Genomic DNA, 23,884 nt, shown 5'->3' with positions numbered 1-23,884 from the left:
ATACTAGCAGTGAAAAATAAAATTAGGCTACTATTACGTAAGTATTTATGATATGATGTATCAATGAAAGATATGTAAATTAAATAATTAACACAGTGACATTAAAAGAATTACGAGATTTCGCGAGCTTAAACTATAAATACGAATTTCGTCGTATAGCAAACCATAAACTAAAAACAATTACATACCTACAAGAAAAAAATGTCTTGGCTATTTATTGGAGATTTTTTTTTTTTTTTTTTCTGAAACGTTTATAAAACGGATTTCCCTGTGGCGTGCAGTTTATTGCGATTGAGTTGGAGAATCGAATATGTTTTGGTTTTCATATTTTAAAGTGTTTATTATTAATTAAGTTTACATAATTATAAAAATTTCAATTCCAATATAATAAATAATTGCCAGTAATTACAGTTAGAAAAAAGAGAGCACACATTATTTTTAAATTAATCAGTTATTTTTTTTATTCTGTGCTTAATATTCGGAATCGGATCCATATCTCAAATATTGCCAGGGATTCGAATCGGATTCGAACCGAACTGAAAATCAAGGATTCGCACATCCCTAGTGATTTCATTCCATCTTGAGTTTCATTCCCGACCAAATTGAAAAATTGAAACATTGTCTCTCCTGCGAACTGAAACAGTTACCTGCAGAATGCAAACAAGTCGTTTGCTGACCATGTTTCTTGAACAGCACGGTCTGCTCTGCGGGTTGGTAGTTTGAACTGGAAACGGTACTGCGACTAACAGATTTTTTTCCTATCCCCTCCCCCCCCCCCCCTCCCCAAATAATATACAGGTGTCCCATAACTCAACGTCACGCAGAGAATGGTCGGTAGGCCAGTTAATCACAACTCTGAATTTAAAAAAAATAAAAATTCAAAACTTTTCGTACTTCTCAAGTTATAAGCATTTATTTTAAATGTTTTAAATCCCTACCATGCATCAAATTATTAGATAGTGTGACTAAAAATGATTACTATACGATCATAAATAACCCAACTATTAATAACAATTAAAAATAAAACTGAAAATGCTATATTTTTGCGGGGGAAAAAAATTCTTTTTGCGAATTATGTGGCAACAATTTTTAATCAAGTAACTTTTACTATTCACGCTGTAAAAAATAACTTAGCAATTTATTTTCTTTAACAAGCCATCTTTTCAAATAAGTTTCTAAGTTAACAAAGTAATTATTTTTATGCAGTGACACTAGTCAAATTTTTATCAGATTACTAAATTTTTTTCCTCACGAGTCATCAAAATTAATTTTTCCTTTTAATGTATAGCATGTTTGTTTTTATTTTTAATTTAATACGAGTTAGAAGAATCTTAATGTCATCGAAAATTATTATATGTTTGTTCAAATGTCGCATCTGTATTCTATGCAAGTTTCACATGCAACGTATACAGTCATTAGATTTTGTTTTAATTGTGGAGTTTAAATGCTTATACATTAAATAATATTTGCATGATGAAAATTTAAAAAATACCTTACAAAAAAAAATTTGGTATCTGTGTTGCTTCTAAGTTACCAGATCTCAAACTATTTTGAAAACATATCATGTACGGACACTGCTATCTCACAGGTTCATTGTGTGCGTCCATAACTTTAGTGAAGGCATTGGTGTGTTGGAGGACCGTGTGTGAACAAAGGCACACGGCCATGTTCAAGCGTCAGCTGGTGACAGATGTGTCGGTAGTTCTTACCCCAGTTGGCCTCGGGCTAAGACCAGGGTCGGTCTGTGTGCTTCCAAGTTGTGTCTTCGAGGTTTTGGCCTTATTCACTCATTCATTCATTCATTCATTCATTCGTTCATACATTCATCCACTCCTACTACATCTGTATCGGCTACTCGCTCTTAGCTCTCACGTGATGGGTCATTCATTCATTCAATCATATATTCATCCATCCATCCATTCATCCACTCCTACTACATCCGTATCGGCTACTCGCTCTTAGCTCTCGCGTGAAGGGTCATTCATTCATTCATACATTCAATCATACATTCATCCATCCATTTATTCGCTCCTACTACATCCGTATCGGCTACTCGCTCTTAGCTCTCGCGTGAAGGGTCATTCTTTCATTCAATCATACATTCATTCATCCATCCATCCACTCCTACTACATTCGTATCGGCTACTCGCTCTTAGCTCTCGCGTGAAGGGTCATTCTTTCATTCAATCATACATTCATTCATCCATCCATCCATCCACTCCTACTACATCCGTATCGGCTACTCGCTCTTAGCTCTCGCAAGAAGGGTCATTCAATCATACATTCATTCATCCATCCATTTATTCGCTCCTACTACATCCATATCGGCTACTCGCTCTTAGCTCTCGCGTGAAGGGTCATTCATTCATTCAATCATATATTCATCCATCCATTCATCCACTCCTACTACATCCTAATCGGCTACTCGCTCTTAGCTCTCGCGTGAAGGGTCATTCATTCATACATTCAATCATACATTCATCCATCCATCCATCCATCCATCAATCCATCAATCCATCCATCCATCCATCCATCCATCCATCCATATGCTCCTACTACACCCGTATCGGCCACTCGCACGGAGGGGAGAAGGGGAGTGTCGTCCCGGGGGCTGACGGCGGGGCCCGCGCCCGTGCCCCCAGGTGTTTGACGACGTGGCGGTGGAGCTGACGATGGCCGTGCTGCAGTTCTTCAACGGCAGCCCCTCCGAGGAGCACCTGTTCCGCTGCCTCAAGGCGCTGCTCCGCTTCTGCCTCATCTCGCCCCAGGACGTGCCCCAGCTGGTGCAGATGGTGGGGCCGGCGCCCGCCAAGTTCCGCGGCACCTCGCCCCGCGTGGACGAGCTGGTCGAGGCCGTGTGCGCCAAGCTGCGCTGAGCGGCCCCTTCCCCTGTCCCGAGCCTACTCCAGGCAGCAGCGACGACGTGTACAGTAGCTCCGGTTCTACTTTTTTTTTTTTTTTAATTTATTAATTATTTTACACTTTTTCAAACTTTCATAACTCTTAAAAGATCAACCAAAACTATACTGTCGTTGATGACTTTTAAAGACATCAGAGATGAGATAAAAATAGCCGTTCATTTTCTTTCTAAAATTCGGACTCTCGACGTTCAACTAGGAGTTGTTCCGTACCAACGGGAACCCCCCCCCCGGTCGCCCGCCCTCGCCACGGCGTCACTCGCTCGGGCACGACAGACGCTCGGCAGTGACGCGAGTAGTTACACGGCCACTCGGTCCTCGACTGGGCGAGAACACACGTGGGGAGACCCACGTGCGATATGGAGAGCTTAAACTACTAACATTTCATCTCCAGACCTTTCTCGTGGCTCCCACAGACAGGGATATCTCGGCCGATAGAGAAAGTGTCTTAAAAAACCTGGAAAACACAAGGTTTCAGTCACCAAAATTCTCGCGTGTTTCTTCTTTAACGTCGCAAAACCCAGTCTTTACTTTGATCGCAAGTTCGTGTGTAGTCGAAAAACCGATCTGTCATCGTCATTAATTAAACGTAAGAACAACCAATGAATCACCTGTGTATTGATTTGATATTCTGAAGAATGATCAAATATCGTTCGTCATTCGCCTAGTCACAATCAGTAATGTATTGATTAAATGTGGTAGTTTTGGAAATAGGAAAAATTCAGGGATATTGTCTAGAGAAAAGAGTGTGGGGGACCCTGTTGCTACGAAAAAAAAAAAAAAATATTAATTTTTTTTAAGTGCACGTTTATTTTGAGTGCGACTGCGATAGTAGAGAGCACTTTCTTTTCTGCAGAACTTCAGAGAATGATGCATCCCTATTTCCTTATCCCCCTCCTCCCCCTCTGGCTACACCCCTGCTCAAATTCATCTGAGGTTTTTCCTGATCGCGTTCGTGCCGCTCTTTCCCCCCTCCAAACCCCCTTCGTGTCTCCGCCTGTGTTTCCCTGACCCCGTGGCGAGACTCAACAAATCATTTCGAGTCATCATTAGTGGCAACCCGAAGATACCACAGAACTTTTAATTCATTAGTTCCTTGAAATCACCTAAGCTTGTAAAACGGGGCACTCCTAAATAAACAAACTGTGTGCTTTATAGTTGAATGTATTTAAGTATATTTTAGGCGCTGGCAGTTTTCGGCCGGCCTGAGCGGCAAGACAAGGGCGTCCAGGGCTACGTTCTTTCCCCCCTCTCCGCGCTTCCTGATCTTGAATCATGCTGTAATGTTTCGAGGCGGTAACTCTGTTAGATATCGTTCAAGGTCCTGAGTGTTGTAACCAAACACACTGTTAGTGTTCGAAGTAGCTTGGCTTCCGGGTTGTAGCCGTGTCCTCGGTGGCCAATTCCACGCCACATCCAACATCCGACAATACAAGAAAAGATACGTTCGAGAATCAGCAGAAATGTTAAAACACCCAGCGAACATTTATAGAGAAGATGGCTACAAAATAAAGCAAAATACGGAACCCACTCTTTTAGAAATCCTCAAAACGTAGCTCCACAGCCAACGTCAGCCAGATCGCCCCTGATTGGCAGGACAGCCCAGCCAAACCTGGAGAAAGGAAGGCTCTGATTGGCCCACGGCTGCAGCCAATCAGGAAGCACCTTCTCCTCAGGCGAGAGTATATACAAAGGCAGGATAACGTGTAACAACCCAGAAGCCAAGCTACTTCAGACAATGGCCGTGAAACCCTGCGGACATTCTTACTATTAGTGTTCATTTGATTTGTAGGAAGTTGAGATACACACTTCCTTATGAAGGTGCTATTTCAGAACTCAAGTCTGTATAAACGTAAACTGTTGTGAACAAGTGCTCATGGTGAGTGCTGTCCCAGATGTGATGTCAAAAAGATGCTCACAGTCATATTATTTTGTATATTCGTGCTTACGTTACGGAGTGATTGATCTTGAAAAGTATATAGTTTTCTAGACTGTAAATTATTAATGATTCATGTACTTCCTGGAAAAAAAATATGTATGTGACATGTAATGGAGTTCCTGACATGATGTGTTAATGCTAACACAGTTAGTGTAGGTTTGGCTGGCTAATGTTTTTTTTTTTGTTTTTATCCAGTGCTTTACCGGAGCACATATTTTCCAATGTAGTTATTTACAATCTTTGAGTGAAATTTAACGATTTGAACTTTCGCACAAGCCGTAGAATTTGTCTTCGTTTTGTCGTGCATTATTTTTTTTTAAAACAGCTGCTTAAAAATTGGATTTTTTTTTAAAAAAAACTGGTGTTAGTTCTATACAAAAGTATAAATTGTGTTGTTTCTTTTTTTTATTTATTGAAGTGACTGCTTTAATTTATTTACAAATATTACTTATAATTTTTTGTATGAACATAATATGTGTGATATTTTTACGCTCTTATGTACTCCGATTAATAAAGAATTATGCTTTTTGTTACGTGAGTGTTCGTATTTGAAAGAAAGGTGGAAAAGTTGAGTTGTATCCAAGCCAAAAAAAAAAGACATGATCTTGACCCTTTTCAGTGATCATCTCTAACGGCAGTGAACCACGCGACACTGTGTTCCACCTGCTGTCCTCCTCTCTTGTTCCTGCCTGCTGTTTTCTTGCGCTCCAGCGATTGCACTTGCTTGTCGGTGTCTTGTCAGCTGTCAAGCTGCCTCGTTGCAACACCTTACAATCTAATACTTGCTGCTGAAGGCATCTGAATCATTAGGTGTGTTAAATTTTGTGTCCCTTCACCCTTCACAGTGAAATCCCATTACAAATACCTACCTAATTGAAAGTATTTTTCAATTTTTTAATCACATTTGAAACCTCGTCCATCTGGTCTAACTGGGACCAAATGCAATCCGGACAACCGAAAATCCGGTTAATCCATGAAATATGGGTGACAAGTCGAACAAAATCCTTGAATAAGCATACCTACTTACAGTTAATTGCGATTAAAAGTAAGTTTTGTAACAAAAAAATACATAGTATACATATCCTATATTGTTTACAAGACATTAAAAAAATATATATAAAAATAACTTTTCACGTCATTTCTTAGCAAAGAAGTCATCCACTTTCTTCTGTTTCAAGCATGTGTGGTGTTTGAATGAAGCACAGTCACACAAACGCTTTTGTCATCGATAGTTCAACAGGAGTGGTGTCAGACAGACGCTCTAAGCACGCCATGATGTCTGTCAGCATTTTATCATCTTAATTCTACCATCTATGCAGGAACTGTACATTGAATCAAACTAAAAAAGTTACGTTCCTTACTAACGTAGTTAAAAAAAATTTTTATGTGAACATTAAATAAAATGTCTACAAATCTGATCCGGACTATCCCAGAGATCCAGATCAACAAAGGGCCGGATGAACAAAGTTTGACTCCATATGTATTTTGCAATACCTAGATGATGTTATGGATCTAATAAATTTTCAGTTGAAATTACTTTCATTAACTGGCCATAAACCGAAATCAGTGCCCAGCCGAAAGAGAAGTTAAGATTTTCGACAACTTTCTGACTTCATTTTGACATGACGTGAGGCCAAAATAAATAAATAAATCTTTAGTTAAAAATATATAAGCTCAAAATAATACATATATTTAAAATCGAAATATGGACCAACTACCAATGTACATCCTATGTGTACGATTTTGAAGTTTAGCTTGCCATGTGATCCATTTAGAGAATTCGTTTTCTGTTGTTGCAGTTTTTTCTAAGCTCGTATCTTCACAGAGCAGGAGATTGATGATGCATTGTGATTGTTTTGTAATACATTTTTATTTTAGAACTATCTTATCTTAACTCTTAACCTGTTATCAGGTCAACTGTGTGAGAACAGAGTTCACACTTAAAAACAATATTGTGTGTGATTGTCCCATGATAACCTGGTCAATTTTGAATGACGGGAAGGGGGAAGAACACAATAGGATTGTTGAGTCATACGGCAGCGAAATTTTCGAGTAATAACCGCAGGAGTTTACTCGATCTGCGACATTTCGCCTTATTCTGAAGACACTGGCAGACTGACTAGGATTGTCTCAACATGTTGAACCTGTTACTCGTCTTCAACTTGTTCATCTTTAGTCAAGGTGAGAAAACTAATACTAATACCTCAGCAACACCATAGAGTCGTATTTGTGTGAAGTCTTAGGGCCGCTTGCAGTGTCAGGTAAGTAAAATCTGAGCAAAAAATCTTTACATTGTAATCAAATGGAGAAATACTTACTTTGTCTCAAGTCACGACTGTGCAAGCTGGCCTTAGAGGAATCAGTACATCCGCAACATAGAGTCGCATTTGGGTAATTGGGTATACGTAATCTAGTACTGTCATCCTGCCCCCTTCTGCCGTTGATGAGGTTGATGAGTCTTGACGTAATCGCCAACTAGCAATTTATGCGGGCCTTCATGCTTGTTCGCAAGGAGAACACTGACTCTTATTCAGGCTGTGAGTCACATGGCTGGCAGATGACAGGAAACTACGCAACTTAAATACCTACTCCAGCTGCTGCAGCCACTGGAGACGGTGATTCTTAGGCTGATTAACTAATTGCTGGACTTGAACACACTGAGGACTGGTTAACTAATTACTTAATTAAATATCTGAGGCTCTGGTATGATTATTTTACTAACATGGCACCCTCATACATGGTGCTACTGGTGGCATGGCCATCATTATGGTCAGTACCAACAAAGTAGAGTTATGTTGTATGATTTACAAAACATGCAAAATCTACCAACATTTTTTTTTACAATTTGCTGAATAACTACATTTTTAAAGGTGAAATATTGTAAATATGTTTGTGACATTAAAAATAATATCAATATTTTAAATGATAAATAAAAATACCTTAAACTACATCATATTATTCAGCGTTCTTTATAATAGCACCTCTAGTACAGGGATAAATATTATTTTAAAAAAAAAAATGGGGGGGGGGGGGGGGGTATTGTATTTTCAATTTTTTTCAAAATTTAATTTAAATAATTTGTTTGAATATAATCACGAACAATTGGTTAACGTGTTTTATGTTATAGAAGATTTTCTCGCATGGTGGTTGGCTCGGTTCTTGCACGCTGTGCTCAGGCGGAACATGACAATGAGTCATGCTTTTTCGTGCGTGCAGCCGGGCGTTCATCGATTTGTAAGACGTTATGACGTCAAAACAAAGTTATATAAAGCCGACCTCCGTAGCGTAGTCGGATGCACACCGGCTTACGGTGCGAGGGGTTCTGGGTAAGGCATGGGTGTAAAATATATATTCTCATAATTGATAACGACTGGAAATTGAGATACACGCTGCATATAATGACCCTTTGGCTATGGGCGTAAGCTGTAGGCCACTTAACTATATTAACTATATTAAATATATTAAATTAAAAGTTATAAAGTTCTGGAATGCGCAGGCGACGGAGGGGCGCCGTGCCTCGCCCGGGACTACGGCTGGGGCAGCGTGGTGTGCGTGTGCAACTCCAGCCACTGCGACTCCCTGGGGCTCGGCCCCCTCCGGCAGCTGGCCGGCGGGGCGGTCGTCCAGTACCAGACCTCCAAGGCCGGCCTCAGGCTCCAGCCGCGCCGCGCCGCCTTCTCCTCCAGCCACGGCCGGGACGGTGGGTGCCCCGACGTCCCGCGGCGACAGTCGGTTCAGATCAGCCACAAGTGTTCTTGCAGTCAGTGGGCTACTCCAAGTGCGACTTCGCTCACGGGAGTCTCTGGCTCATGAAGTCTCGGGGGGAGGGGACAGTAGCGGATCCAGAGGGGGGGGGGGGGGCTAAGGGGCTCAAGCCCCCTCCAAAAGCATCTGGGTCCACTATTGTTTTAGTGTTTGCCTTGATAAAGCCTAGCCTCAGCTGGGTCAAGCCCCTCCCAAACAAAAATCCTGGATCCACCACTGTGGGGGGGGGGGGGGGGCATAGAAGAAAATAATTTATTTTATTTATTTATTTATTTATTTATTTTCTTAACACCCAATAGACTCAGTTGATGAGCAGTGGCTCTCTGAACATAGGGCTCGTCGACACGGTTACAATTTTTATGTAATACATGTATATGATTACATACAATATTTCTAATATACTTATGTACAATATTATACAATAGCTAGCATGAAAGTTATATTACAAATTTCTAATAATGGATACTATTATGTCAAACAATTAAAATAAGTATGTATTAATTAGCAGAGTTTGTTGAACACTAGATCAATTAGATCAGTCTGTCTATTTCTAGTCCGCTTCACATTAGTCGCCGTAGTTCACATCTTAGTTAAAATTCACTCACTTGTATTTAAATACTAATACCTCCATCGAGTTGAAGTATAAAATGTATTTTTTTGTCAAACTATGCTTTGTATGTAATTTTTATTTGACACCTGATCTACTGCTATATGTCATCGCTGTAATTGCGTGTATTTTATAAACATGAAAATATGTAGTATGAACAAAACTTCTGGATGTAGTTGAAAATATTTTGTGGATGTAGGCTGTGGCGGGGGGGGGAGGGGGGGGGGAGGAGGAGTGTTTATGTGTCCGCTACGTCTTCCCCGTCAGAGACACCCTTGACTGTGCTTAACTTAATCGGCTTGACACAATTAAGTAAAAATTAAAAAATTCACAACGAATAGAAAGGTAAAAATATATTATTTTAGTTTATTTGCTGCGCAAAAAAACAAATGTGCAAAACTTTAAAAAAATATATTTTTCTGTTACAAATTAAATTCTCGCCAATAATTTGGTATACTTACCATGCCAATTTATTAGCAAAAGCAAACTATTTTTGTCCCTTGAAATCCACTGAGAGCACACTAGAAAAAAAAAATTGTCTATCGTTACAAGATATTCGTCTTGTTGGTATCTACGTAGTGGGGCCACTGTGTAGCGAGTACTGACTTGAAGCACTGCAGGGACTAAGCCAGGGTGTCCACAAGGAAAAAATACTTCGTACCAATTTAGGCGAGAAAAAAAGTACTAGATTTGAAAAAAAAAAGTACTAAATTATAATTTTTAACGGTTTTAACAATTTAGGAAGTTATTATGACATTGTAATTCTCTAAATCAAATATCACACCACACACACATACATTCCATAGTTTTTAAAAATAATCACGCTTGATAATAAAACATATTGGAGTTACTGTAATATTATAATGTTAAAGGAAAAAAGTACTAGATGTGAGCGTAGATGTACTAGACCACTAGTATCTAGTGGGAAAGTGCTAACTGTGGACACCCTGGACTAAGGCCTACTGCTTGTGTCGGCAGCAGCGGCGAACACGACCTTGGAGGTGGACCAGCGAGTGACGTACCAGGAGGTGCTGGGGTTCGGTGGGGCTGTGTCCGACGCAACTGCCATCAACACGTTCTCGCTGAGCGCCGCAGCGGCGGAGAGACTCGTCAGGTAGGGAGCGCGCGCTTCACAGCATCCACGTAACCGACAGTTCACTGCGACCAGACCGTGTCTACGTTGGGGGAAGCCGTCTCTTCACGGACGAGAGAGCCAAACTCCCGATCGTACATCTTCACGTTTTTTTTTTTTTTTTTCCATTGTAAAAGGTTAAGTTAGCAACATTAAAAATACTTTAAAACATCATGGTTAGGATAGCTTCATTAAAGATACTGTGAAATCATGTAAACGGTTTCCTAGCCCTGGATAGCTGCATATTAAAAAAAATTTATTTGCCAAGCAAACCATAAAATGATTTTACAGTATTTTTTTAATGTAGCTATACTTAACCTAATATAACCAACCAACCATCCGCAATGTTTTAAAGTATTTATAAATGTAGCTAAGCTATCCTAATCGACCGCAAAATTCAATGCCGCACCAGTTTATACAATGAGATAGAACGGGGAAAAAAAAAAAGCGAGCATGAACTTCGGGCGTGGCTCTCTCGCCTGTGAAATGAAGGCTTCCCTCAATGTTGCCACTGCAAGGTAAACGCTGCACTACGGCAAAGCCTTGTCGAGGCGCGATCATCCCAATAGAGTTGGAAACAAGTGTGCACAGAAAGCGTGCTTCGAACCACCACGAGAGCTGGCCGCGAGCTGACCTGCTGTGTGTGCTCCCAGGGCCTACTTCTCGCCGGAGGGCAGCAGGTACTCGCTGGTCCGAGTGCCCATCGGGCCCACGGACTTCTCCTCCCGCTACTACGAGTACACCGGGGACCACCAGTATGACACCTCCCTGGAGCACTTCAACCTCACTGAAGAGGACACCGAGTACAAGGTGACGCTCTGGAGAGAGACTAGCTGGTGGGGGCTTGGAGAGTGTGTGTGAGGAAGTGAAGTTCGAGTGAAGGGAGAGTAAACGGGGAGTGGAGGTGGCATGGAGACAAGTGTGGACAATTTTTTTTTTTTTTTTTTTTTTTTTAGTTGATAGTGGCCTGAAGCCTGAAGCCCACGGCCATAGGGTAATGTGTCCTTATTCGAAGCTTTTCTGTATCATAACACCCATGCCTTACCCAGGACTCGAACCTAGGACCCCTCGCACCGTAAGCCAGTGTGCATCCTACTACGCTACTACAGAGGTCGGCAAGTGTGGACAATGAATGGGCCATAGAGATGGTGTGAACAGGGCATAGAGCGACCATGTAAGGGGGTAAGATAAAATGAAAGCAGGGTTACTATCTGTATTTCAGTCACTTTGATACAATGACAACCACAATGCATGCCACCTAAATAGTTACGTACTGTCGAGGGGAGGTGTATACTAACGAATTTATGTTATCGAATTTGTGCCTTACTTTGCTTTGATCTCAAATTGCAAAGTAACTCTAATTTGCCCTTCATATTCTATATTCACAGTTGCTGCAACACTTAAGTAAATTATTTAAATAAGTTTTGTTGGTTTGACAGTTCTGAGTTTGTGTGATTTGTTTGCTATAATTCTATAGAAAATAAAATGCTTCCCAGCCCCCGTTCCCTACTACTCAGGACCTTAGGCCAGGTCCACTTCACTGGGCCACTCGGTTATGTTCGACTCGCAGATACCGTTCATCAAGATGGCGCGGCGCGTCAGCCGGCAGCACGTGAACCTGTTCGCTGCTGCTTGGACGGCACCACAGTGGATGAAGGACATAGACAACTCGACCGGGAAGAGCGTTCTGAAGCCGGAGTACTACCAGGTGTACGCCGACTACTACGTACGGTGAGCACGCGAGGCCCCCGCTACGTCCTGTACACTCGACGCCAGTGGGCGACCTTCGCCAGGGGGAAGCCTTCATTTCACAGACGAGATAACCACGCCCCAAGTTCCCCCAAGTTCGTGCTCGCTTTTCTGATTTTTGATTTCACAGTATCTTTAATGTAGCTATCCTAACCAAATCAACCATCCACAATGTTTTAAAGTATTTATAATGTAGCTAACCTAACCTGATTGACTATTAGTTATCATGAGTTGCAATGAACAAAAAAAAACCCGAAGATGCACGATCGGGCGTTTGGCTCTCTCGTCTGTGAAAAGAAGGCTTACCTTCACCAGGGAATCAGAGCACACAACACAACATGCTAATTTATATGCCTTAACTGACTTGAAAAAATTAACTTCCTTCGTGGAATCAATATGAATCAAAATACACCATGTTAGTTTCAACAGTTACTAGGCAATAACTAATTTCTACCTTTTAAGTTAATATAATGGGCTTCGTTAAAACACGGAATATTATATAGTTTAAAGTCTGACGTTAACTGTGACCAGTTGCTACAGTTAATAGTTCCCTCTTTGAAGTAATTTGTGTTTAAATTTATATTATTTTTTGTGAAATACTACAACTCTAATAATCCTGTCAATATTCATTGTGTTTTGAACTTGAAGATCGCTTACTGAAAACTGGTGGTCAGTATTGAATGTTAGAAAATTGCAATAGTTTTTAACACGTGGAAATCAATACGGCGCTTTTAATTTAAAGTACATATCTTCCTCTTATCTGAAACTTTATGCAAATGAAACGTGGTCGATTTTCTAATGGGCGGCAATCGACTCACCAGTTGTGGCATCCGTTGTCTGCGCTGGACATTGTAACACTTCACCCATTTCCTGCACACGCTCTGCAACACACTTGCCCCGGTGAAGCGCCATGAGGCGTAACAGCCTGTGCGAGCAGAGGGAACACCGATGGGTGTCGTCGATACATATCGATCGTAACTACAATTCAATGGTAGAAAGGTAGAATCAAAAAGTAAAGGCTGTAAATTTTGTGATAGTATTGAAGTGTGAAGAAAAAATTCACATTCCAGTTAAACATTGTATTTCCAATAATTTTTTGTTGTCATTTGTGTAAAGAAATATTACGATTTTAGAGGCCAAGAATTAGGTTAAACTAACATTCTTAGTTTAACATAATTAACTTATACAACCAAATAATCTTTAAACAAACTGGTAGCACCTTATTAAAACAACTTTTTCTCATTGCTAAAATTATTCGAAGAGGTACAACATTGAACCTTTTCAGATTCGTCAAGTGCATCAAATGAATACGCAAGTTGGCAAGTACATAACTGCATAGGTGCTTGAATTCGGACATGGCACAAGTAATAGGTATACATAAAGGCTGTATCCTAAAAATACGCGGCAAAAGTTTTGATACGTATGCAGGAGATGTGGAGAAGGTGTTGAAAAATGCAGGTATTGCGCATGAGACTGCAGCGAGGTACACCCTCGCTAGCGGTTTATGCCTTGCTTCCTTGTAATTTGCACGAGAGACTGTCTTATTTGACCGTGCCGTTCAGGGCCACTGGGTGGGCTGTGATTCGTGTGCCAGTGGTACATGAATGACAGTAAGGAGAAGCTGCAGGTGTCCTGTGAGGGGACGCCACACGTCGCCCCGCCCGGGGTCCCCCCGTGTCCGCAGGTTCCTGCGGGCCTACGCGGCGCGGGGCCTCGACTTCTGGGGCGTGACCCCGCAGAACGAGCCCGACGTGGCCCTGGTGCTGGGGCTGGTCATCACCATGGGCTGGACCGCGGCGAGCATGCGGGAGTACCTGGCGGGGCACCTCTGCCCTTCGCTCCGTTCCGCGGGCTTCGGCGGCCTCAAGGTCATGCTGGTGGACGACAACAGGAGCTACCTGCCGGCCTGGCTGCCGGTACGCGAGAAGCCTAAGATGTCCATCAAGTTCTGTCCCTGCCCGAACACGCCCGAATATTCACCTTCGGCCAACTTCGGGATTTGTTTCATTTTTGCGCAGGAAAAATGAATTCAAATGTTAAAAGTGGTCGGTTAGGTTAGCTACATTAAAACACTTTAAAACACTATGGACGGTTAGTTCGGTTAGTATAGCTACATTAAAATAAACAGAGAAATATAAATATATATAAATAACCCGAGGTAGGCCGAAGGTGAATATTCGGGCATGTTCGGGCAGGGACAGAACTTGATGTACATCTTCGGCTTCCCTCAGGTACGCACACCCGCTTCTTCGCCAGGGCAGACCAGGATATTGCACTAGTTCATCTGATGCCTCAATACGACTACCCGGCTGGGCTTTCGAATGACATGCAGTGCCCCAGGTATCATCATGCTCAATGATTTACTACAGTATTTCGATTACAAATAGCATTCACGAACCATCGCACTTGCCTACACAAGTTCTCATTTTGAAGTCAAGAGTTCGAGGCCTCCGTGTGCTGATCCGGAGGCAAGCAGTTACTCTAGTAATTAGATTTTTTTTTTTTTTCGCTTTGGTCGAGCAACAAATTTATTTGCGGAGTTCAGTGTCGTCAGTCTTGATAACAGTATGCAGTTTGTTTTCAGTACTCAAAAGCATAACTGATATGAACGAAATAAAAACATCGGTACCTCAGTAACGCGAGGTGTAGGGCCAAATGGCCATATGAAAAAAAAATCAGAACATACAGCGGCTAGATTCGTGCCGGGTTACGAAATGTGCCGGACCGCAGAATGCCGGATTGAAGCATTGTCGCTGCACGTAGGTCTGCCAGTGGTCGGCGTGATGTTCGCAGCTGCTGAAGAACGAGACCGTGCGAGACTGCGTGAGCGGCTCGGCCCTGCACTGGTACAGCGACAACACCACGCCGCCGAGCGTCCTCAGCGACGCCCACGCCGCCTTCCCGGACAAGTTCCTGCTCTACAGCGAGGCCTGTCCAGGTGAGAGCCAACTGCCAGACTGCCAGACTGCTGACTGCCAGACTGCCAGACTGCCAACTGCCAGACTGCCAGACTGCCAGACTGCCAGACTGCCGACTGCCAGACTGCCGACTGCCGACTGCCAGACTGCCAGACTGCCGACTGCCAGACTGCCGACTGCCAGACTGCCAGACTGCCAGACTGCCAGACTGCCAGACTGCCAGACTGCCAGACTGCTGAAGGGTCCGAGTGCAGCTTCAATTCTCAGTGAAAACCTTTTTTCGGATACTGATAATGCTACCTTTACAAATACAAACCCCAACCAATATTTCTTAGTGACGACAAAATAATTATATAGTAGTCTGCAGTCCTTATGTTCCCATCATTTAAAATGGAGGAGGTATGGGGAAGGTATGAGTACACTCGCGAGATACAACAATCAATCTTAACAAAAAATTGAATTAACGAAAATTAATAATGAACGATCAAGGGGTTGGGCCCCAGAGAAGATGAACAAGTGAAATATGTCTGATTCACGGTGGGAGAAGGGTGAGAGGGGTTGGCAGTGCAGCACATGCCCAGTGTATCCCCCTGCTCGCGCCACTGAGGATGTCCGACCAGCGCTGTGTTGTGCCGACAGCACGGAGCGGCTCCGGGACACGTGTCCAGCTCGGCAACTGGGAGGACGGAGCGGAGTACCTGTCGGACATCATCCAGGCAAGTGCTCTCGCTGGGACTCCTGCTGCTGTGCTCCGATTCCCTCACGTCGAGAGTACATGGCGTAGTGGAGGCCTCGCGTGGAGCATGGAGATGGTGTGAACAGGGCATAGAGCGAGCATGTAAGGGGGTTACTATCTGTATTTCAGTCACTTTAATACAATGACAACCACAATGCATGCCACCTAAACAGTTACTGTGGAAGGGATGCAAAGTTATTTCGAGAGTACCCAGAGGGCGGGGTGGAGGGGGCATGTAGGACGTCATGGTTGGCCCTGAAACCTGCATGTTTATCTCTCTGGGAAAATCCTCCAACGCTGGCAAACTTGCATTTGACTGAGAAGTCATTTCACCTAAACATCATGTGACCGAAAGTCATATCTCCTAACTTCCAGACATGTTTACTGCTACACTCGACAGGTGATTGCCGGGGTGGCTCCTGAAGAGAGTCCGTGGTCTAGTCCTTCTTCACGTTATCCTGTCTTGAGCTTTGTGGCTTGTGTCTATCGGAGACCCCGCCGTAGTGCGGTGTGGAGGACCATCAGGGTGGATTCAACTGCCCAGTGGCGTAGCAAGAGGGTGGCAGGAGGGGCACCGCCGCGACGGTTTCGCGGTTACTGAACCCTCCCCCCCTCTCTTTTAATGCATGAGGGTGGCACCATTTTCAAGTCTGGCCAGGGGCGCCAGTCACTGTAGTTACGCCACTGCAACTGCCCCACATGATCGAGGAACAGCAGACTTCCACCAGATCTCGCTTCTGTTGGATGCCATCATGCACAGCCTAGGTCCGAGGTCTTCCTGGGCCACACGAAGGAGACCTTGCATGTGCGAGAAGGGTAGGTTGTTGTCGTATCGAAGCTCAGAACTGCAGGATCTCTACAAGTGAGGGACATCGCCGTAACGAGGCGTTAAAAATTCTTTGATGCACTGCCAGTGGTGACTGCATACAGATGTTTTTATATGGAGTGGCACTGATGTTCTTTGAAGATTTCGGCGAGGAGTCCCTTTGAAACGGTTGAGTTTGAAAACTAATCAGGTGCGATTATTAAAATTTTTAATCTATACTGCTGATATGATAGTATCACCTGTTTCAACTTAAATGATAATAGGCCTCTGTTTGGAGAAAATACCTAGGTGGTTCATAGATCCAATCACGTGCATTACGATACTGTTTGGGACCTAGTATTTTATTACCAGAGGCCGAGAACTAAAGTAAAGAACATGATAACCTTAAATTAACTATTTGATGATGGCTTTCGCTTCCATTGCCTGTGGTTTCTTGACTTGTGTGTATTTTTTTTTTTAGCCGTGTGGTCGAAATTCCCCTTAAAGATGGCTGCAACAGAACTTGCCGAAAAGACCTGCACACCATCATTCTCACGTGCGTGACAGTGACCCAGAAGCCAAGGAGTTGGTGACTCTGGCCAGAGCGCTTAAGATGTAGACCAGTAGCGTCCAACAGGCGGGCCAAGGGCCGGATTCTTTCCATGCCATTATTGTGCGACCTTCATAAAAATATTTCAAAAAAGAAATATTATCAGATATACAGTCGTGTATTAACCTTCGGTGTTTGAATGATAGTAGGACAATTTGTCACGCAATGTGTTCAGAAGTGTTTAGAGTTTAAGTTTATTTATTATTTTTTGAAGATTTTTTTTTTTTTTTTAAATTGGGGGTTGTCTGTAAAGTCGGTTTACTGACGATAATTTTACGTGCTAACGTCATGAGAAAACGTTGATGAAAAATTGCATACTTAATTTTCAAATATTATTTGCAGTTTTTTGCAAATTTAATTTAAATAATTTATTTAAACATAATCACGAACAATTAGTTGAAAAACCCGCCTTAACCTGTTTGATATTATAGAAGATTTTCTCGCACTGTGGTTGGCCGGTTCTTGCACGCTCGGCTCAGGCGGAACGTGACACTTTTTCGTGCGTGCAGCCGGCGTTCATCGATTTTAAGACATTATCAGATCAAAAAAATATTATAAAAATTTAACATTAAATCATATGTGCCTGTCACAACAATGATGAGTGATGTCAGGGCTCACTGACCCGGGCCCTGGTTGGCAGAGGAGTTGACAGCAGGTGACCGTGTGCCGGGGACAGGTGGCCAGCCACTGGGTGGCCGGCTGGGTGGACTGGAACATGGCCGTGGACCTGGGCGGCGGGCCCAACTGGCTCGGGCAGACGCGCGACGACGCCTCGGTGGTCGTCAACTCCACGGCGGACGAGTTCTACAAGCAGCCCACCTTCTACGCCGTGGCGCACTTCTCCAGCTTCGTTCCCCCCGGCTCCGTGCGCGTGTCCCTCCGCGCGGGGGCGTGGCCGGCGGCGCTCGAGGGCGTGGCCTTCCTCACGCCCGACCGCGTCACCGTCGTCGTGCTCCACAACAAGTAGGTCCCTCCAGCCTCGTGCCCCCCAGCTCCCAGCAGTGGTGGACCCAGAGGCACTCTTGGATTTCAGAGTAGCCAGAGAAAAATATGTCTTAAAATTTCTAAATTTGTATTTAATCTACTCACACTGCACATAACATCCAACCACCAGATTTTATGATTCTACAAGAAATTCATTAATTATATTAATATATATTATTGGTTTCAGAAACAATATTTTTTGTCGACAATATTAATGTAGCAGACAACTGTTTTTTTTTTTTGGTTGGGGGGGGGGGGGGGGCACTTGCCCCTGGTGCCTCCCCTTGGATCCGCCACTCCCAGCTCCGTGCGTGTATTTTAAGGTTTTTAGAGTTTTTATTAGGTAGTGGATGGTATTGAATTAGTGTAAATCAATTTGCAATTTGGTCTATGGTTACCTTGGTTAGCTCTTTCCATTCTCGGCCCAGTAAGGGTGGGTAGGGGGTGAATTTGCACTAATTGCCTCACAACCCTCCCCCCCTCCCCCCCCCCCCATCTTCAAAACATAAATCCGCATCTGAGAAGACTGCGTTAGACCACAGGCTTGCGCTTAGAGGCGATACTGTGCTAGAAGCACCAGCAAGTGTTGACCTTTACAGCCCGCCTCGCCAACACTAATACATCTTTAAGCTAGGCGGTTGGTTCCCTTCAAAAAAGACAAGAGTATCATGTCCATTAAAATTTTGTTGGTATTTTCAGCTGCTGATAAGATTACATTTTACCTTGTTTCTTGCCCTTTTTTTTTCTCAACAGTATAATTCATTAGATATAAATTGAAAGTTTTCTTAAAAAGTTATCAAATGGGCGAAAACTTTAAACGGTGAAGGTCACCTCTTATTTTATATCCTTATCATCTGTAGGTTTATCTGAGTGCGATTTCCTCACAGCGCTGATGTTGGTTTTGCAAGGAAAACCACTTATATTTAGAACTGTCATTGTCAAGTGACATGCAAACATATAGATAAACCGGTTGTCTTGTTACATGAAGACACAATCAGAGAGCGACAGTTTCAAATGCATGACCGCGTGACCTTGATGAATGAACATGAATGAAGAGTGAAATTCGGTTTCCAGAACTTCGTTACGAAATTGCGGGATGTTTTGCTGTGCCAGTGGCGAACACGAGAATTTATTTCGGGAGGGGATTCGGAAAAATAAAAAATAAAATAAAATGAGGGGTTTTGGACAGTTTCTTTATTGTAATCGACATAAATCACTCACTAACTTTGTGGTTTGTAACAGCTTTCCTTGTGCCGCGCAAAATAGTAGTATGCCTTAAAAGAGATCTCGCATATGGTTTTTTTTTTTTTTTTCGTAATTCATCTTGGTAGACCAAGAATCGATACAGAGAGAGAAAATATGAAGTTGAATATATTGGCTGTATATGAAAGTAATAACCACTATACATGTATCTGGAGGAGATTTTAAACATTTACATGTTTGTGGTCATATAACTTGAGCAACACCACACGCTGTGACGACATGAAAATTGATCTGGAAATAATCTTTTGATTCGCAGCGGAAAAATATTTTTTTTTCCAATCACGTTCGAGTTTTTACAAACCCTAGGTTGACTCGCCGACGCGTGCCTGAACTGCGCTCTCATTGGCCGCGCCATTAGAGGGGCGGAAGGGAGATGGCCGAGTGGTGGGGAAACCACGCTAGAAAGGGGAAAGGGTGTTTGTGTAGAAGCAATCCGGCACGGCGATGATAATATAACTACGTATGTGTGCACGGTACATATGCACGGCACGGTACATATGCACGGCATGTACGCAACGTTTGTAATCTCTGCTAATTTACAGCAACAGGAATGAGTATCGGGAGAAACCTGGACGGCAACTTTCAAATGCTTGATGTAGACGTGCCACAGCATTTAACTGAACTCAGTATTTGAACGCACAGCAGTCCCTCGGCGCAGGCAGCCTTCCTAGCACTGACACGGTTTTATTCCTCGAGTGTACTGTAGTTTGGGTTTGTCACTGACACGTGCTTACTTCTGGCAGTTGATTTGGGATATGTAGGGTTTTTCTTAAGAAAAAAAACTGAGTGATCGTTTTATTACTTGCCAGTGATTTGTAACATACCTATAACCTCGGAACATTTTATGTGATATCATTTTAAAAAATATATATTATAAACACAAAACTCGGATATGCACAAATTGTGTTTTCAACTACATTCCTGGATGCGAATCACATATAGTTTGTTGCCGGTGCACCGACGTAGACAATCGAATCATTCCATTTTCAGAGCGAAATATTAAACTGTATAATGAAACGGCTCCAGTAAAAGCGAAAAAAGACTTGCAAAAACACTACAACCCCCGGCTTTGGACCTGATTTATGCCAAGGAAATTCTAGTAAAATAGTCCCTCATCTGGTTAAAAAAAAATGGGTTGTCTGTAAAGTCGGTTTACGGACGATAGTTTAACGTGACAACGTCATAACAAAACATTGATGAAATGATTGCATACTTTTATGAATCAAATTGAATCATTTTTTTATTGACATATCACTATTTTGTACGGATACAAAGAAGGAGTGAAATGAAATCTACAATTTAATTGATAAATTTACTTTTATTTTCACTCATTAATTCAAATATGTTTATTACTTTAACGAAGAGATTATTTTAACTATAACTTTTATACATGTTTGCTATTTAACTTCTTCCAATCTGTGTTATTCTGTTAAGGATAGGACGATGATAGGAAAAGTAGGAAACGAATGGGAGTGTTTCAAGTTAATGTGCCTCGAAAAAGTCAAATCGCTGGTTGTTCCAATCGAGTGGAAGAGAGATAGATGCTGCCCAAGCGTACAATGAGCGTAACGGGACACAGCGTAACGGAACAATGTGCGTAACGTGAAACTTTTTCGGGCGTGCAGCCGGCGTTCATCGATTTATTAGACGTCACGTCAAAAATTCATTAAACAGTTAATACTATAAAATATACCCCTACAGATGGCAGCAGCATGGTCACACATTTCCGTTCCATTCGCGAAATTACTCCCACCATATACCGTATACTTACACATCAGGAAGTTGTTAAAAATGTTGAGGTTATGTGAACGTGGCGTGCAGCAGACTGTTTGTTTCCAGGGGTGACGCAGACTTGGCAGTCTCCGTCAGCGACTCAGCGCGGGGCAACCTGACCTTGGACATCCCTGCCAGGAGCATGCACACCGTCCTCTACCGACAAGAGCTGCGACACTGACCGCCACCTTGGGCTTCTTTGTTTACTAGTTCATTTTGCTATCTTTACAACGAAAAAATTTTCCCAAGCGAAAGACTGTCACCTTGATGATGGATTCTTCCGTTTTTGGAGCTGCTAAAATCCACAAACACCGGGGGAAGCAGAAAAGGGTTCAAAATGTGATATTTAAGAGATGGTAATATGACCGCATGTAACTTGAGAGATTTTTGTTTTTATGGTTGCTACACATTCCATTTCAAGACACAACAAGTTTTAGTTGTTGAACATGCTACACCTGAACCCTAACCGTATTCCTTGAGCATGATAGGACACGGCCAGTCCATTTTTTTTTAAGGGAACGGATTTTGGTGTCTTGTCCGTTGCAGATCTGTTGCCCGAATTCCGCACATGCGCAGAGCTCACCTTCACGTTTATTCCATCCAGATGGCGGACCAAGTCTTGCACTGTTAACTCGTATATGTGCTATGTATTCGAACCCTACAAAACTTCCGAATAAATTAAAAACCCTAAACTTTATCCGACGTTAAAAACGGAACAATTTTTTTAAAAGAACATACCTAATTTGATATGAAACTCCCATGTAACACAGTGTTAAAGATGGATTCAACCACTACTAGCGCCGCGAGCTTTAATCAGCCGACGGAGAATGACGGTAAGTTGCCAGACCTGTCTATATGACCGAGGTTCGAAGCTTGAATAGATTGTCGCTTGTCCACAGTTGTTACAAACAAAATATGCTATTCAATTTTTTATATACAGCTACAACCTTGTTTTTAATAAAAAATATAATGGATTGTATTTACTTTATTATAATTTTGTCCCAAAAACCTCCACAATCATGTACTATTAAAGAATATTTTTACAACAATTAAAATGCCCAGTACATGTGCTTTCATCATGAAAGAAATGTTGAACACAAAAAATTTTTATTTCTAATGCTCCATCATCAAATATTGTATAGGTTAAAACTCATCAAGAAAAACTCTTCTGGCCTGGTGTAGTAAGAAACACTGAAGACAGACAGAAATATGATTACCAATATATATTTATACTAAGTTTACATTATTAAGGATCAGTTACACACGCTTTTGACTTTCTGCAAATTTTATTTTTGATGTGCAACTTCTTAGCTCTCGGTATACTGCATTTGATGGGAGTGATTCCGTGAATGGAACGGAAGTAGCACGGAACGGAAATTTATAACCACAGTGCTGCCATCTGTGGCGGATGGCGAATGGAAGTTCACAAAGACGAAGGGAAACTTTATTTATTTACTGAATTTGAACAAAATTGACAGTATTTGAATAAAATTCCTTGTCAAAAATCAGACACCAAGCAGGGGTTGAGTATTTTTTTTTTCAAGCCTTTTTCTCTTTTATCGTAGACGTTTTATTATATAGTTTAACTTTTCGCTCTGCAAATGGAATTATTAGATAGTCGACGTAGCTGGTAGCTGCTCCGGCAGCAAATTCTAGCGGCGGGTGCGGAACTACGTCTGATTCGCGTCCAGAAATGTAGTAGTTGAAAACACAATTTTCGTATTTGTATCACGGTCGGCATTAATTTAAAGAATTCAACGTTAAATCAAGTGTGTGTGTTTGCAACATGAGAACACAAAATGTTTCACATCTCTGGCGAGTGCTGAATGACTCGCTCACATTTTTTATATATATATTTTAGCCAAATTTAATATATAAATGTGTAAAAAGGTCGCGTATTTGATCATCAAAATGATTACTTGCGTGGTGACTTACAGTTCGCAAATACGTAATTGTAAATATCAGTTGAGTCACGTTGCTACTAAATGTCAAATGGAAGAGACCTACCATGACGATTTGACTGGAATGGCCTTTATAAAATACGTATGTATAAACGAGAGATTAAATTAGATCAAAAAATTACAGATTTCTCTCTGAGTTCTTTAGTCTCTCGCTGGAAATATTACATTCTTTATTTTCAGGAGCAGGTACATAACAATAAATCCTACTCATTGGGGGTTTATATCAACCCCCTTCCCCGTTCCTTCCTGAATAATTATGGGTGCCATTGTTGGGTTATCCTTCTTAGACGTTCTAACAAGAGAGAACAAACGGAAATATAATAAACGCTAAAGCAAGGCCTTGAAATCGAAGCGGCCTGTCTTAGGTCGGGGATAACGTCACAGATCGCGCGCAATAATAAAAAAGAAAAGAAATAAAGAAACGCGGGGAGACAATGAGAAGGGGTTTTACGGCTTGTTTGGAGCGAGGCAGCCAGATAAGTCGCTGGTGGCAGTTGTTGTTGTTGTTGTCGTCAGCTGACGGCGGTTCTCGGAAGCGCCGCGGCGCTCGCACTTGCGTCGCAGTTGCGTCACTGGCGTTGTTTGCTCGGGCGATTGTTCTGTCCGCGCCGACAGCCGGGGCTCAGCCCGTCAGCCCCTGGGTGACGTCCCTTCTCCCCCTCCACCCCTCCCCGCACAGTCCAGGGGCTGGCGGCCGAGGGAAGCTTCGATAGAAAAAAAAAAA

At 42.4% G+C, this 23,884-nt stretch overlaps 2 protein-coding genes across 6 annotated transcripts in view; both read left to right on the top strand.

The window, feature by feature from the left end:
• Positions 1-6,001, top strand: part of LOC134541218 (uncharacterized) — a 43,719-nt gene extending 37,718 nt beyond the window's left edge. For all 4 annotated transcript variants that reach the window (XM_063384468.1, XM_063384465.1, XM_063384467.1 and 1 more), the window contains one exon: positions 2,643-6,001. In XM_063384468.1, the coding sequence (XP_063240538.1) occupies positions 2,643-2,876 (234 nt within the window). In that variant the 3' untranslated portion in view covers positions 2,877-6,001. The remainder of the gene's footprint in view (positions 1-2,642) is intronic.
• An 809-nt stretch (positions 6,002-6,810) lies between these two features.
• LOC134541220 (lysosomal acid glucosylceramidase-like) lies at positions 6,811-22,178 on the top strand. Of its 2 annotated transcripts, none has more exons than XM_063384472.1 (10): positions 6,811-7,038; positions 8,354-8,557; positions 10,211-10,343; positions 11,015-11,171; positions 11,932-12,092; positions 13,795-14,026; positions 14,904-15,048; positions 15,668-15,744; positions 17,856-18,142; positions 21,266-22,178. In XM_063384472.1, the coding sequence occupies exons 1-10, from the start codon at positions 6,993-6,995 to the stop codon at positions 21,378-21,380; spliced, it is 1,557 nt and encodes a 518-aa protein (XP_063240542.1). In that variant the 5' UTR covers positions 6,811-6,992; the 3' UTR covers positions 21,381-22,178. The 2 variants fall into 2 exon arrangements, with proteins under 2 accessions (XP_063240542.1, XP_063240541.1); XM_063384471.1 differs by having other exon boundaries at positions 6,845-7,038; positions 10,208-10,343.
• The last annotated feature ends 1,706 nt before the right edge of the window (positions 22,179-23,884 follow it).

The sequence above is a fragment of the Bacillus rossius genome, chromosome 18 (assembly GCF_032445375.1).
Source record: "Bacillus rossius redtenbacheri isolate Brsri chromosome 18, Brsri_v3, whole genome shotgun sequence".
Classification (NCBI taxonomy): domain Eukaryota; kingdom Metazoa; phylum Arthropoda; class Insecta; order Phasmatodea; family Bacillidae; genus Bacillus; species Bacillus rossius.
The sequence above is the reverse complement of the archived record's forward strand: the minus strand, read 5'-3'. Positions and strand labels throughout refer to the sequence as shown.